This window comes from Hyaena hyaena, unplaced genomic scaffold, assembly GCF_003009895.1.
Source record: "Hyaena hyaena isolate Hyena2069 unplaced genomic scaffold, ASM300989v1 scaffold_83, whole genome shotgun sequence".
Classification (NCBI taxonomy): domain Eukaryota; kingdom Metazoa; phylum Chordata; class Mammalia; order Carnivora; family Hyaenidae; genus Hyaena; species Hyaena hyaena.
In genome coordinates, this window is record NW_024080715.1 from 114,578 (window position 1) to 130,226 (window position 15,649).

Consider the following 15,649-nt stretch of genomic DNA (forward strand, 5'->3'; position numbering starts at 1 on the left):
CCCAGTGCTCACCCCCACAAGTGCCTCTCTCCGTGCCCATCCCCCCTCCCCCTCCCCCATCCATCAGTCCTCAGTTTTTGTCAGCATTCAAGAGTCTCTCATGGTTTGCCTCTCTCCCTTTCCCCCACTATTTCCCCCCTTCTTCTCCCACACGGTCCTCTGTTAAGTTCCTCCTAATCCTCCTATACGTGCAAACATGTGATATTTGTCCTTCTCTGCCTGACTTATTTCACTCAGCATAACACCCTCAAGGTCCATCCATGTTGCTACACATGGCCAGATTTCATTTTTTAACAGAGTTTTTTTAAAGACTAACATGGGTGGTATTTGATGGGAGAAATAATTTTTTTAGGAAGTGGAAGAGGCCAGATTTATTTGAAGAGGGAGATGTATCTGTTCTGTCTTTTTGAAGCAAGTAGCTCCTCTGCTGCTGTCACACTGACTGCTACTGCTATTAGTCTTGTGACTTCTACACCTGACTTCTCCTCAGGTGCTCCAGGATTGAGCCAGAACAAAGAACAAGGAACAGGCTTTGGGACTGTTTTTGCCCAGCTGTCAGAATGTGTTTGCCAGGTGTTGGTATTGCCAATTGTGTATTTCCACCTGCAGAGTCTGAACTGGTTTTGCTACAAGTGCATCACAGAAATCATAAAACTATCCAGAAACCAGCCAGAAAAGTACTTCCATTACTAACTCTTCTTGACATAGACTTTGGTTGCTATTTGCAAACGTCTCACATCCCCTCTCCTTAGCTCCCTGACCTTAGTTTTAGATTACAAAATGTCTTGCTGTTTGATGCAGGGTCAAGGGTATCTCTGATTCCCCAGTACCTCTCACTGCATGTCTATTCTGTTACTGACCCCTAGATAATGCTGAAGTTTGATACCAATTTTGTTCCAGCTGAGCATTCTTAATGATCTCAGTGGCCTTGGAACAATCTCCAATGCCCCTGACGCCTACTCCTTGCCATGATCTCATATCTACCAGCTGCCCAGAGCCCAACACTGAGGGGAATGACTTTCTCGACTTTATACACTACAAAGCAACTTCAAGATTGATAGACATTTCTGACTAAGAATCCAGCAGGGCTAAAGCCTTCCCTACCCTGTAGGACAGCCAGTAAAAACTATGCACTGTAATAAACTGAGACAGTTACAGAAGCCTGGAAGACACAGCCTAGAGGATCACATAACTTGGTGATATACAGTTTTGTAACCGCAAGGCACTATTGGGCTGGACAATAACACAGACAGTCATGTCCCCTTAGGATGGACACATGAGAAGCTCCTTCTAAGATCCAAAGCAAGACTTCTCATTCAGCTTTAATTCTCTACCATCTGGAATGGCCCCAGGGGCACATAATCTCTGATGACCAGATTCATAAATTCTAACAAAGAAGCTAAGTCAATTACCTCAATTCTTTTCTCATATTTTTCTCCCTTTATAAGGCGATGTACATAAATCTTAGGAATATGGATATCTTCTGGGGCAAATGATCCAATATCTACAATTTCTTCAACCTAGGCAAAGAGAAAAAAATTTAATTAGTGAGAGCTTAAACTGAACATTTTTTATTTTGAAAAAAGTGAAGTATATGCATCTTTACCTCCAACTTAGGTTGGATACACAATGTAAAATATATATGTATGCATATATATATACGTATATATGTATGTAAAAGAGAGAATATATATGTATATATATTCATACATACATATGTATGTATGTATGTACGTATGTAAAAGAAAGAACACTGCACACAGATATTTCTGGACCCACAAAAAAGAAGAAATTCAAATACATGTGTCTGAACCTAAAATATAGAACATAAAGCTCCAGAACTTAGTCTCTGCCTAAAAGAGCCTCAGTTACAAAGTTGTCAAATGGTTTCTCAGTACAGCTGCTTGAACTTTCCCAAATTGCAACTCAACTATGGAAAACTTGAAAGCACATCCCTTAAACCATGATTTTCAAAATTAATGGGAGATTTATCATATCAGAGACAAAAGTCTGTAACAACATCTGCTTGGTCAATTGAAGGGCTTTTTAAATATAGATACAAATGCTATTTGTAACAGTTTTTAATTATTTGTTATTAGCGTCCTACGATCATGATAGAACTGCAATTGCTGAAATAATTTTACTTAACGACAGATCATTAATTTCAATATGGAAATTCAAAAAGGAAAATATTAACTCATCACTAGAAATGCTCAATGTGATTAGAATTAAAGTCACTTACTGAGCAAAAGGGCATTTTATAGCAGCATGAAATCTCCTAGTTAGTCTGCTATTTCCTAATTCATTTAAAAAAGGACAAATGAAGAGTACACTGTATATACTGTAAGTTAACTAATTTGACAATAAATTATATTTACAAAAAAATAAAATAAACAAACATTTAAAAAAGATGTCAGCTGGGGGGAAAAAAGGACAAATGAAATAGTATCTTTACATCAACATAAAAGGAAACTCAGAATAACAATGATCAAGAAAAACTAAGGTCAAATTAAAATCAATGTTTTTGGTGCCAAAGTGCTATCTTTCTGGTGCCAAGAAAAAAATGTTATTTTGAAGATTATTGGGTCAGCTCAGTAGATGTCATATCCAAAGCAAAGAACTACCTGCTTAAATAAACTAACTTGTGCAAAGTCACTTGTATTAAACGTGCCTCCTAAACTAAGAACTGAACTCTCCAGAAGTCTTTGAGGTCAAGTAGCACTCTTTATGTTATTCTACCATGTATGCCCACACCACACTCCTCCTCCAATGAAAGAATACCAGGAATCACAAGAGTCATTTTGGTTATTGTGCACTGCTCCCAAATAGCTGAAGGAAAAAAAAAACAAACCCAGGATGTGGTAGACAAAAGCCATCTTCAATGATAATTAGAAGGCTCTTAAAGAAAATCAAACAAAAACTCCAAGGAAGAGTCAGTAAACATGTGGGCATCCAAGGTGACATAGTGGGTAGAGATGCATACCTGCATTCATCTGAAATTGAGTGACAGGGAGGCTAATCTGTATCTCCACTGTATATCACTGTAACCTGTATTTTCCCCCCAAAACTTCCCTACACTCCGGTAGTTCCCAATCAGAGTGGCAACCAGGTAAAGAAGAGTGGATACAGGAAATGCAAAACAGCTAAGTGTTATACTACCTCTTCAAAGCTTGGAACTTTTAGCCATCAGGGCTCATTGACACCTTTATACTTATCCAATTCAAGCCTTCAAAGAGTTTCTGGACTTTAAAATTTTGTTTATACATTAAGCCATTACCCTGAGGATATATATGAAGACTTATAATTCATTAAAATACTCGCCATACCATTTGTTACAATAATATTGAGTTGGAAACAACCTAAATCATTAACAATAGGATAATGGTAAAATATATACGGTATATCCACAATGATGGATCAATATTATGCTTTCATAATACTTAATGACATGTCGTGTTAATCTTTCATAAAAAGTAAGATTTTGTATGAATAAACATTTGTAGATATAGACATCTTTGGCACAATTATCTCTCTACCTACAAAAAAAACAGAAAGAAAAAAATACACAGAAATATTAATACTTATTATCTCTGAGTAACAGTACAAGTTATTTTTTTCACTTTATTTTGATAATCAAGGGGTGAAAAACTTACACTTTTTTAAAAAATACAATAGACACTAAGTATGTCATTTCCCAAACTAGAGAATGCGTAAGTGGAGGATATCATAAATTCCTTAAGTAGTTAGACATGTACCAAAAAGACACATTAAAAAAAAAAAAAGCAGGGAGACTCAAAAAACAAAAACAAAGCAAAACTGTGGTTTCTAAACTCTAAAAGCACTTACAACTTTTTGAAATGAAATAAGGAAACTCTTTTGACTACTTTTTTAAAGATAATGCCAATTATTCTCCATGCCTAATGCTGTTCCATAAGTCCAGGCCCTCATATCTTTTGCTTGAATGATTGTAGCAGCTTCCTAATTGGTTCCCCTGTCTTTGCCCTTCAGCAGGGACAAGAAACATAAAGAAAAATAATGATAAAATAATAATAATACTTATCATTTAAACCAGAAATGCAGATGGTAACCAGTCACTATTTTCTTCTGCTTCCAATTAAGGAAGTTTTGACAAAAAACACCGAGTTAAAATAAGGTTTCTTTACCAAGGGTAACGACATCATGACTTTCACAACCAAAAGGGAAAGCAGGTGTCCTGGTAAAACAACTGACAAAAAGCAGGAATCTGCATGAATGTCATCAGTTCTATGCTTTGTCATTCTTAGTAGAAGTGATTTTCATATTGTAGAAAATGCACGTATAGCATTTGTCAAAACAGTATCAACACTCAACAGTACTGAAAATTTCTATAAAAAAATCAAAGCTTTCTTAGAGTTGGTTAGCAGAGTTCATAGCAAAGGAAGAAACTATTTGAAGTACAAACCAAAAGAATAAAACATATGTTTTCAGAAAATCTGTGAAAAGAGTTTTAAAAAACTGAAGAGGCAGAACTATCTTAATGCTAGCTATTGAAGGGACTGAAGCCTTGTGTGCTGGCTTTGTGTGATTTTGAGAAAGAACAGTAAGGAAGAACCAACGTGGGGGAAACAAGTCTAGTGAGATCAGGCGATAACATAAGAGCTAAAGGAAATCTGAAGAGAAGAAGATGAATAAAATGAGCTTGTTAAGAAAAGTGAAAGTAAAAATACAAGCTCACAAGAACACTCACTAACAATGGCAGAAATGGAATTCCTGAAATCAGAAGTGGGGAAGAGAGAAAATAAAGAACAAAGAAAAAGTCTCAGTGCAAAGCAGTGAGCATATTTAAGTTAAATATACTCAAGATGGAGGAAAGGTAGCTAAGAACAACCCAGACCTCTGGCTGGCGCAAGGCACAGCTCTGATGTAGCACCATCTGGTTCATCTTCTAGAAGCTGAGACACTTGAGGCTTCTCTAATTAGTACTTGTCTTCAGTCATTAGCAGGAAAAGAGAGGCTAGGAAATGTTAATTATTATTGATTTGAACTTTGTTTTAAAAGGTTGCTTTCTCTGCCCTATACCCTTTCTATTTTATAATTCTGAAAACTTTTATTTTAAAGCTCAGACAAGGATAAGAACTCACCCCTGGGTGATAATGTCTTTGTTTTTACTTGGCAAAATATTATTTATATCTCAGGTAAGGGAATAGAGGAGCTACAAGGCAATAACTTTCTCATTCATTCATTCATTCTAGTGACAACGTGAATTGTGAAAGCCGCAAAAAATTGGGCCCGACTCTGCAAACTTCACTGTGATACTAGGTGAGAGCTGTTTGGGGAGGGAGGGGAGGGGTCACACTGCAGGTGTTTCTCCTGAGTCATTTAACTTTCAAAACAGGTTAGGATGAATTTCTTCTGGCAAGAAAGAAAAAAAGGCAACGACAGCTAGCAATAATGTCTAGAAGCATGAAAAACACAAAGTGACCCCAAATTAGGAAAAACTGTGGAAGACCAGAAAAATGGAGGAGGGAGGCAGTGGGCCATAACAAAAAACATTACAAGTTAGATGCAGAGGTGTTCTGGATGTCTCTGGGTTAGATGAAGAGAAAATGTGCAGAAAAAGGGAGGTCAGCATGCAGGGCACGCTTCCCAAGAATCCAAAGGAGCAAAACAAACAAAACCAATTAAAAAAAAAAAAAATCCAAAGGAGCAAGAAGGTACATATTGTATGAAGCTTCATGCTATGAGATGATAGAATTAGTGCAAAAATATACGACAAAATGACATAGAAGCTAAAAGGGCCTGGAAGTAATTACAAATGGTCTTAGATATCTATATATAAACACACAAAGACTGAAAAGATGAGTGGCTAGGCTATTAACAAATTTGCACCCTTAACAACAGGGGGAAATATGACTGTGTAGTCATGACTAAAACCTGGTTCACTGGATCTCATGCCAACAGATATTCTACAATGCCCAGTGAAAACAAGCTCACAGAAGAACATGCTATGTCAACTAAAATATACACATGCCTGAGAAGCCACAGACCTAGTGATGATATGTGGCAAAGTAGATTTACCATGAGTTTAAAAAGATAAAGAATATCACACTAATGGCCATATAATCAGAGTACTCACCAAACTAAAGACGTAGAGGATGTATTTTTAATAGGAGTGTCAAAGTGGCTCAGAAATAAGATAGTCCTATCATGAGAGACACTCATTATTTGAACATTTTTTGATCACCACATTTCTCTGAAAAATTCTACAATGCCTTCTGACATGTTCTATATTTCAAAATGAAAAAGTGAGAGAAATCATGATTCTGGACTTCTATCGGATAAGGATAACTGATAAGGATAAACTTGGTAAAGTAGAAATGATGGAATCCCTGAGAGAAAGTGACAATGTAAAATTGGAATTTGCAGTGGACTGGGAAGTGAATCCTGGGCATACACAGAAATGTATCCTGGTCTTTGAAGAAAAGCAGACTTGAAAACGTTGACAGGGGGAAAAAAAACCAGGATCAAGTGGTCAGACTCTAGATGATAAATAGGCTTATGAGGCTTTTGAAACCCCCATTCTGACAAGACGAAAACAGATCACCTTGAGGATGAGAACAGCATATAAAGCAGAGTAGAAGAGGTATAACATGGTTGGCTATACGTTTCCTCATATCTTACAAGCGCTCATACAAAAGAGGGACCAGCGTGGTCTAGGGCAAATGGGAGTCACACGAAACTCTGAGAGGTGTGTCAAAAGGTACAAATCAGAATGAAATGAGTCATGTCCAAAATGTTACAGGTGATGAAAGAGTGGTTTCTGGGATGATTTTGCTGTTGGTGGTGGAGAATCCAGAAATGATAATCACCACTGCTTGAGAGAGATGATAGAAAAAAGTGCTGCAGTTCAATTCCATTTTACTCCTGACTTCCCCATTAGGGAGAAGGAAAGGGCAGTACTAACAGGGCTAAGGAGGAATTGAATTCCAAGAAGAGATAGATTCTCTGAATACTAGCCTGCAGACCTACAAAAATTAAATTATAACCCAGGATTCTTAAAGGGCCTGAAAATATGGTCACAGAATTACAGCCCAGTGAAAAATGGTAGCAATGGCAGCAGATGGAGAGAAGCAAATAGACTTCTTTCTGAAAACAGGGTCTTGATTCACAACAGTATTCTAAAATGGATTATTACACAAATAGTCTATAAGGTCATTAAGCAGAGAAAAGACTATTGTGAGACACGAGTACAAGTTCCCCCCAGACCACGGCATGCAGGATGAACTTCATTAACTTGCAGATCAGGCTAGCACCCTGGGGAGTAGAAAAGTAGAATGTAATTTCACAAAGAACCTGACCAAGTTCCTCACGAAAGAGTTTATAGACTTAGCAGGGAAATATGACTTGATACATTCACTTAAAATCAACAAATACAATTTAAGTACCTACTAGATACAGCAGTGAGGAAAACAGGAAGACTGCTTTGATGTGCAGATAGTAGATAAGTACCTGAAGAATTACAGAAGTATTTGATAGCCTGAGAAATCTGCAGACATTTCCAATGCTGTAGTTCTAACTTTGGGGAAAATGAGTAGTTCCTTATGCATCCAATGAAAGCTACATAAGCTATAATATCCTACATAAGATTTCAGGGGTTTGGTCCATAAACACCACCCCTCACCCTGCTCCTACACTTCAGTGTCAGCTAGACCCCAGATAAGAAGAGAAGCCCTAATCTAATGGGCCAAGGTCTTTGGTCCTGTCCTGTTCAATATCTTTATCAAATCCTTCGGTGAAGACAGGGAGCACATTCTGAGTCCACTGTGGTAAGAGGGAAGGGTCTGGGTGCAACCCGCAATTCTGAACAGATACATTTCCATCTCTTTAAAGAAGACATTCTCAGGTTTATGACCTCTAAGTATACAGCAAAAGTTTGGGTGACAAAAACAATATTCAAGGGGTCCAAACATTCTTAATGCTCCAAGAAGAGTCTGCCCTTGGGGCAAACAAGTAGCTTTACACAGTAGTTATAGAGTCAGCTTCTCGTTCTTACCATCAAATGAGTTCTTTCTTGCAATGAAGACAGAATGCCTAAGGTAAAATTCTGTCTAGTTTTGATAGCAAGAAGAGTTGTACGTCACCTGATCTGATCATTAGTTTCCTTTATGTGATATGTACTATCAACTGCATAGATACTTTTTTACTCGACATCTTGTGCTCACTCATGTTTGCCATGACAGTACGATTTTTCAGTCCAATTGCAACTCCATTTTAAAGCTCTGCATTACTTTTCTTCCTTCTTATAGCTGTACTTTTTTGTTTTTGTTTTTGCTTTAAATAGGCTCCGTGTCCAGTTGGGTGTGTCTTATAAGCTATTTTACATAATTTCTAGAAAAAAATGGGTAAAAATTAAATAGTGCATTGATTAATTTGGAGAATGATACAAGGCCAGAAAACATAGCTGATACTTCTAAGACAGAAAATGGTTTCTATTGGTTAGGAAAATAAAAATAATATTCATCAGGGAACAAATGTAAAATAATACCTGGCCTAATAATTTTTTGAAGGGGAAATATAAAAGGGTTCACCTAAAGACAGGCACAAAGACTGTACCCCAAAACACCAGAAGAATCTCGTTTTTTCCACTTGGTGTCCAACCTCAGAGTTCATGATAATCCCCTTCAACCAGATGTCCCTCATTACAAAACAAAAACATTCCTTCCTGTCTATAATGTCTCATTTGAAACACGGGATGAGAAGGAAAACAGATGAAGCAACTTGAACATTTTAGGAGAAAAGCTTTACTTAAAACAGCTTAATTTACTAAAACTATGATTAGCAGCAAAATAGACCATATTGATCCAAACAAAGGAGGAATATTCCTTACTTCATGAACTACTCCAATAGTTTTTGTAATGGAGATTTTTTAAAAAAAACTTACTATTTCTTAAAATGTTTATTTCATTTTGAGGGACAGAGAATGTGAATGGGGAAGGGGCAGAGCGAGAGAGACTGAGGATCTGAAGTGGGTTCTGTGCTGTCAGCAGAGAGTCCAATGCAGGGCTCGAATCCACAAGCCGCAAGATCATGACCTGAGCTGCAGTCGGATGCTTAACTGACTGAGCCATCCAGACGCCCCTCAAAAACAAATTTAAAATCAGTTTACGATAAGTGTTACTTTCATTTCCACTGACTCTAATACTATATGCAAACAGTCTAGTCCATGCTGGTATTTTGCTACCATTTTTTTTATTTGACCAAAAATGTCAATCTTCACTAAGTACGTGATTTAATAACATTCAGGCAGTACTACAAATATCCCAATTTTATTTGTCATCTCTTCTTCTGAAAGGAAATTTTATTAGGGCTGTAGCAAATCCAGAGAAGTAATTAAAAGGAACACATCTACCCAAAGGAATTAAAACACTTCTAACACATTCATTCAAAGCACCAGTCTTATCTACAATAGTAAGGCAAAAAATTACACCATTATCACATACCCCAAGGAAAACAGGGAGACATGATATAATTAAAAGAATTAAACTAGGAACATTTTTCAATGAAGAGAGTTATGGAGAAACAGGAAGAGAAAGAAAGTCTGTTGGGTTTTTACAGCCACCAAACAACTGGCTATTAGTGATGCCAGCTAAAAACTTTGAAAGGTTACTCTTAAGACTGTTTCCTTCAGTTTGGAGCTGTTAATCATCCTTGGAGAATGTTCATCCTTGTAAGAATCCAGTATTTAACACATAAACTGCAAAGCAGAATTTCCAGAACACAGCTAATGGTTGCTTAATCTAAAAGAGATTGATTGCAACTAGAATTCATCTTGTGGATGACTCAATAATTCCTAAATTTAAAACCCTGCACCACATGTGGGATAGAACAAAAGTTTTCTTTTTCATTTTACCTTTTAAATGTTCTCTCTACGTTTTCATTTCTATAAAGCAGTAAGTGAAGTGGAATCTTATTAATTTCATTAAGAACATTAAAATGCCATGTTTCTTTTTCCTGATTTAGTAAAAGAAAGGTACACATAAAATGCAAAATAAACTTCAAAACAAGATGCCCTTCCCACCCCTCATAGTACAATTTCCAAAACTAGCTCTTTATGTCCTAAAGAAATTCAAACATATTCATCACATTCTCAGCTGTGATGTTAACAGAGCAAATGGCTGTTCCCTTCACACAAATAAAGGTACACAAGAACAGTTTTATGGCTAGCATCATTTGGCTCCAGTTTTTCCCCCAAAACTGAATTTCAGCCTCTGGTCATCACTAGGAAAGCGGAGTCGGTCCAGACTCTGAGGTCATCATTCACAGCAATGCCCAAAAAACCTACAGTGAATGAAGGTGAAGTCTCAAATCTAAAATGTCTTGTATGGCATATACGGTTCATCCCTGAAACTTAAAGCCATATTGAAAAATGAAGCACGACAATGAAAATATGCACCCTGACCTTTGAGAATTTTTTCCCATTAAAGACGAGTGGCTATGGGTAATAGAAAATAGTAAATTCTTGATGCCAGTACTTTTTAAGAGAGTGACTGTCCTGTGATTCCAATGCCACGTATTTCACCTATACTTAAGTAATAAGAAGACAACAGGGGCACCTGGGTGGCTCAATCGGTTAAGTGTCCGACTTTGGCTCAAGTCGTGATCTCACGGTTTGTGGGTTCGAGCCCCGTGTCAGGCTCTGTGCTGACAGCCAGCTCAGAGCCTGGAGTCCGTTACAGATTCTGTATCTCCCTCTCTCTCTGACCCTCCCCTGCTCACACTGTTTCTCTCTCTCAGAAATAAATAAAACATTAAAAAAAAAATAAGAAGACAACAGAGTATAATATAGAGTAAGGGATTTGGGGTCAGAAGATGCAGATTCTGGTTTTAACCCTAATGTCATCTAGCACTGTGTTCTTATGTAAACCACTAAAGGCCATTTAATCTCTAAAATGTGAAAGTTGAGTTTTAAATAATGCCTAGTATTCCTTCCAGCCCTTACATGTTGTAAGTCTACATTTGTTCCTCCATGTGCTATAAAAAGACCTTAAAGTATGCAAATCAATGTATCTTTTTAATTACTCTAGGTGGTTGAACACTACCTCATTCCCTTCTTATGCAACACATGATTTTAATTCCATGCCACTTAGTATACTTCAATACTCTTCTGTACCTGCATATCTGCTATGCCAATTCTCGGCTGAGTCAACAGGCCATTGCTTTTACAAGGCCAGTTTATTTGCCACCTTTTGATAACCCTCTGCATATCTAGTTAACTACCATATGGCTTCTTCTGCTTTAACTGCGTAATAAAAGCCTATTGAATGAAACACACTATCCATTCTAGCCAGCATTAAAAGGCACACCTTGAGATAAAATGATCCCAGGGAAGTCAGAGGAAGCTCGTCACAGTAATAAGGAAAGGAATTACAGAACTGCTGGCAGCAGATTATCAAGTCTCTCAATTCAGGGTCTGACAAAGGCCTCACATGTAAAGCTGTCAGGAAGAACCACTGAGTATAAGGCATTTTTGCTTCCTTAGACCAAGGCAGGATAATGACGCCAATCAAGGAGAATGGGCAGAACATTTCTAAGCCTGCAAAGCAATGCTTATATTTTAAAATTGCTGGCTCAGGGACTCAAAGAGCATTTAATGATCATCTATTATGTGCCAGGCATTGTGCCAGATGCTGGGGATACAGAGATGAGTACGACAAGGTCCCACAAAGTGCTCCCCATATAATGGAAGAGACAGGCAAACAGCTAATCACAGTGCCACGTAGTGATAAATGCTGTAACAGAGGAACCGCTCCCCGCAGAAGGCAGAAATGAACCACAAAAAGAAGGATGGGGAGGGCATTCTGGACATAAGAAATGGTAGGAGCAAAGTCCTGGAGTCAGGAAAGAATGTGATGGGGAGTGGGGAGGAGGAGACGGGAGGGTACCTGTGAAGAGATTTAAGCCATGCAGGAATGGGAGCGGCAGAAAGAAGTCTGAAGATTTTAGTTTATGAAATGAGGAATCTCGTTTTGGAAAAGCTATCAGAAATGGCAACATCTATCCTGAACAAAAAAGAAATGCGGTTTCCTTCATATTTCAAAAATCTCGAAAGAGGGTTCACCTTCACTAATGCTGCTAGGTCATGTTCTTTTGATTACTGTGGCTTCTCTCCAGAAAAGAAATTTTTAACAACTTGGCAATTACATCCTCTCACTTTTACTAATTTTTGGTTGTGCACCTGGATTTTCTAGGGGCCTAGTAAAAGGCCACTGGGAAATTAGAATATATTCTAATTTTAGCAGGCTGCCATATGCTATGTGCTAAAGCTGTAATAATGATACATGCTGAAATGTGTTCATAAGAAATATAAACAGTAACACAAAAGGGGTCAATGAGTAATGTTTATCACTTTTCCTCACACATTTCTTACTTAAATCATTTATGTAAGTCATGACTTTAAAATGCCTTCTTTTTAAAGCTATATTGTTGAACAAGAAAGATTTAGAGAGTAACTCCTTTAAAAAAATAGCAGCTAATTTTCAAAATGAAACAATCTTGCATAAGCCCTAATTATCACTTCAGTATTTGTAGACTAGATCTATATTTGAAGTGGAAAAAATAACATTTTTTGACAAGGTCTCTGGAAGGAGTGAGGAAAGCCACTATTATTTTAATAGGAGTGACTTTAAAATCACAAGCTAGATTCTTAACACCAACATGGAATAAATCAGTAAGTAGGTCAAAAGATGTTAGGTAAACTAAAGGAGAAAGTAAAATTAGTAAAAGGAATCTTTGTCCTTTTTTGCAGTGAGACAGTTTTGTAAGAGAGTATCCCATTGATTTATGTCAGTCATTATCGTGCCTTAACTATTCAATAGCCTTCAGGAGAGAATATCATAGGTAAAGATCCCAAAACCATTATATTATGTTACAAATTCCTCATGGCCTTTTCTTGCCTTCTTTTTCTCAAGAGAATATATGTCCTCACTTGCAATGAGACAATTTTGTGGGAAATCATAACCATGAGTTTTAGAGACTGTCTCAAAACAGTGAATCAATGGAGCACCTGACTCACACTTTATTTTAGGAATGGGTTCTGTGGACACAGCGGTCAGTCATGGCTACGTGTCTCAGAAAGCCTTATCCATCTTTACTTCCAAAATTAAGTCACTGCTATGGGTTCAAGATGCTCTTCCTTTTCTAGTCTACCAGCTAGAGCCAATCACATTTTTCCCCAGGGTGGAACAGCCAGGAAGATTCCCCCAGGAAACTGGGTTCAAACCCAGAGAGCCTGGCTCCAGAGTTCACATCAGCCTCATTCCTGCACCACTTCTTCCCTCTTTTATAATTCTTTATCTAAGTGGAAGATTCGAGAAGACCTGGGAATGAAATGCTAGAGACATTCTTATTAAAATAAGAATCTACAACACATTAAAGATATTAAAGATATTAAAATAATATCTACAACACATAAAATCACCAAGGAAATATAAATAGCCAATAAATATTCAACTTCCCTTATCATCAAAGATATAAAAATTAAAACCACAGGACAGCATTTTTTCATGGTGCAAATAATCAAAAAAATTTAAGTATAATATCCATGTTGTCAAGAATGGTTCAAAGTGATACTGTTACATATCACTATGGGATTATAACTGAAATTACCTTCCTTGAGAGCAACTTAGCAATATTTATCCTAAATTTGTAAAATGTTGATGTACACACCCAAAAAATCCACTTCTAGGAATCTGTCAAAGAAAATAAGCAGATATGCACAAAAACAAGGATACTCACCAAAGCACTGTTAATAATAGTGAAAGATGGAAAACAACATAAAAATCCAACAGAGAGTTGTTAATACACATTGGAGTATAACTATGGAAATAGTCTTTGGGGATGGAAGTATTAATGACCTGCAAAAACATCCTTAATGTTTTATGTAATGAAAAAAACATATATAATATGGTCATAATTTTACAATATGTATGCATAGGAATTAAGGAAATCAAGTCAAGAGATATCCAATTCCCTTGCTCCTTCAAGGCTCTTGGTTCCATGCAGGAAGTGTCTCCACATCCAATTCTGGCCCATTCACACCAAAATATCCTTAGACCTGTGAGCTAAGAGGGACAATATAAAATGCCTGGGGTCCTAACCTTCCTTCACAATCCACCATATACAAATATCTGCAGAAACAAGTCCAAGACATAGAAAGAGACCTTGCAGGATCAGAGGCACAACCCCAGAGCCCTCAACAGCAGGCAGGATCCCACAGCAATTACTATCTTGATCATTAAATTTAGCACTCATTGGTCTAAATATCTAGGTAAGCCTTATCTCATCAAGTAGATTGTGAGACAGCCTAAGATAATCACTGTGTCTATGCAGCAGATCCCTTTCACTTGTGAACTTAAGTCATGTCTTTTACTGTATTCCCAAACAGCTCTGAAGGTGGCAATTTGTTGTTTTGGTAAGCTATGAACTTAACTGAGTGCGCGCTTAGCATGGATTTCTAGCCGGCTGTCCACTTCCCACATTTAAGTGAAGCACGGTTTTTGATCTCTACATGGTCACATACCTGGTAACTTCTGGAAAGAATAAAATTATTACTTCCTTATGAAAGTCTGCACACAGTACCAAGAAAGTGATGATTGGATTTTAGGGACACATACAAAAAACCAAGTACCAAATTTAACAATGGTTCACATTGACTGCGTAAACAAGCCTACTATGTATTCTATAAGGAAACAAACAAAAAACCCAGACAATTTATTAATCTTTCTGCAAGGGTTCCAACCAGTAGAGTGGGTCAGCATTGACAGTGCAATTGTAAGAGCATGCTTAGTTTTGTTAGAAACCAACAAATTGTCTTTGAGAGCAGCTGCTTGTCTGATGTTAATACAGCTACTCCACAGTTATTTTGATTAGTGTTGGCATAGTCATAGTATTTCTCTACCCTCTTTTAGTCTATCTGCATCTTATATTAAAAATGAATTTTTCACTCCTACACTGTTGGTGGGAATGTAAACTGGTGCAGCCCCTCTGGAAAACAGTGTGGAGGTTCCTCAGGAAACTAACACTAGAACTCCCCTATGACCCAGCAATAGCACTGCTAGGAATTTACCCAAGGGATACAGAAATGCTGAGCCATAGGAGCACGTGTACCCCAATGTTCATAGCAGCACTCTCCACAATAGCTAAAACATGGAAAGAGCCTAAGTGTCCATCAACAGATGAATGGATCAAGAAGATGTGGTTTATCTATACCATGGAATACTACATGGCAATGAGAAACAATGAAATCTGGCCATGTGTAGCAACATGGATGGACCTTGAGGGTGTTATGCTGAGCGAAATAAGTCAGGCAGAGAAGGACAAATATCATATGTGTGCACGTATAGGAGGACTAGGAGGAACTTAACAGAGGACCAACCGGGAGAAGAAGGGGGGAAATGGTGGGGGAAAGGGAGAGAGGCAAACCATGAGAGACTCTTGAATGCTGACAAAAACTGAGGACTGATGGATGTGGGGGGGAGGAGGGATGGGCATGGAGGAGGGCACTTGTGGAGATGAGCACTGGGTGTTATGTGGAAACTAATTTGACAATAAACTATTTGTAAAAAAATAAAAAATAAAAAAAAATGAATTTTTCAGAAGTAGAATGCTGGAT

General features: G+C 37.5%; 1 protein-coding gene across 1 annotated transcript in view; it reads right to left on the minus strand.

The window, feature by feature from the left end:
* Positions 1-15,649, minus strand: part of OXCT1 (3-oxoacid CoA-transferase 1) — a 138,869-nt gene that overhangs the window by 68,231 nt on the left and 54,989 nt on the right. Inside the window, exon 8 of the mRNA XM_039234179.1 lies at positions 1,413-1,520. Coding sequence (XP_039090110.1) covers positions 1,413-1,520 — 108 coding nt within the window. The remainder of the gene's footprint in view (positions 1-1,412; positions 1,521-15,649) is intronic.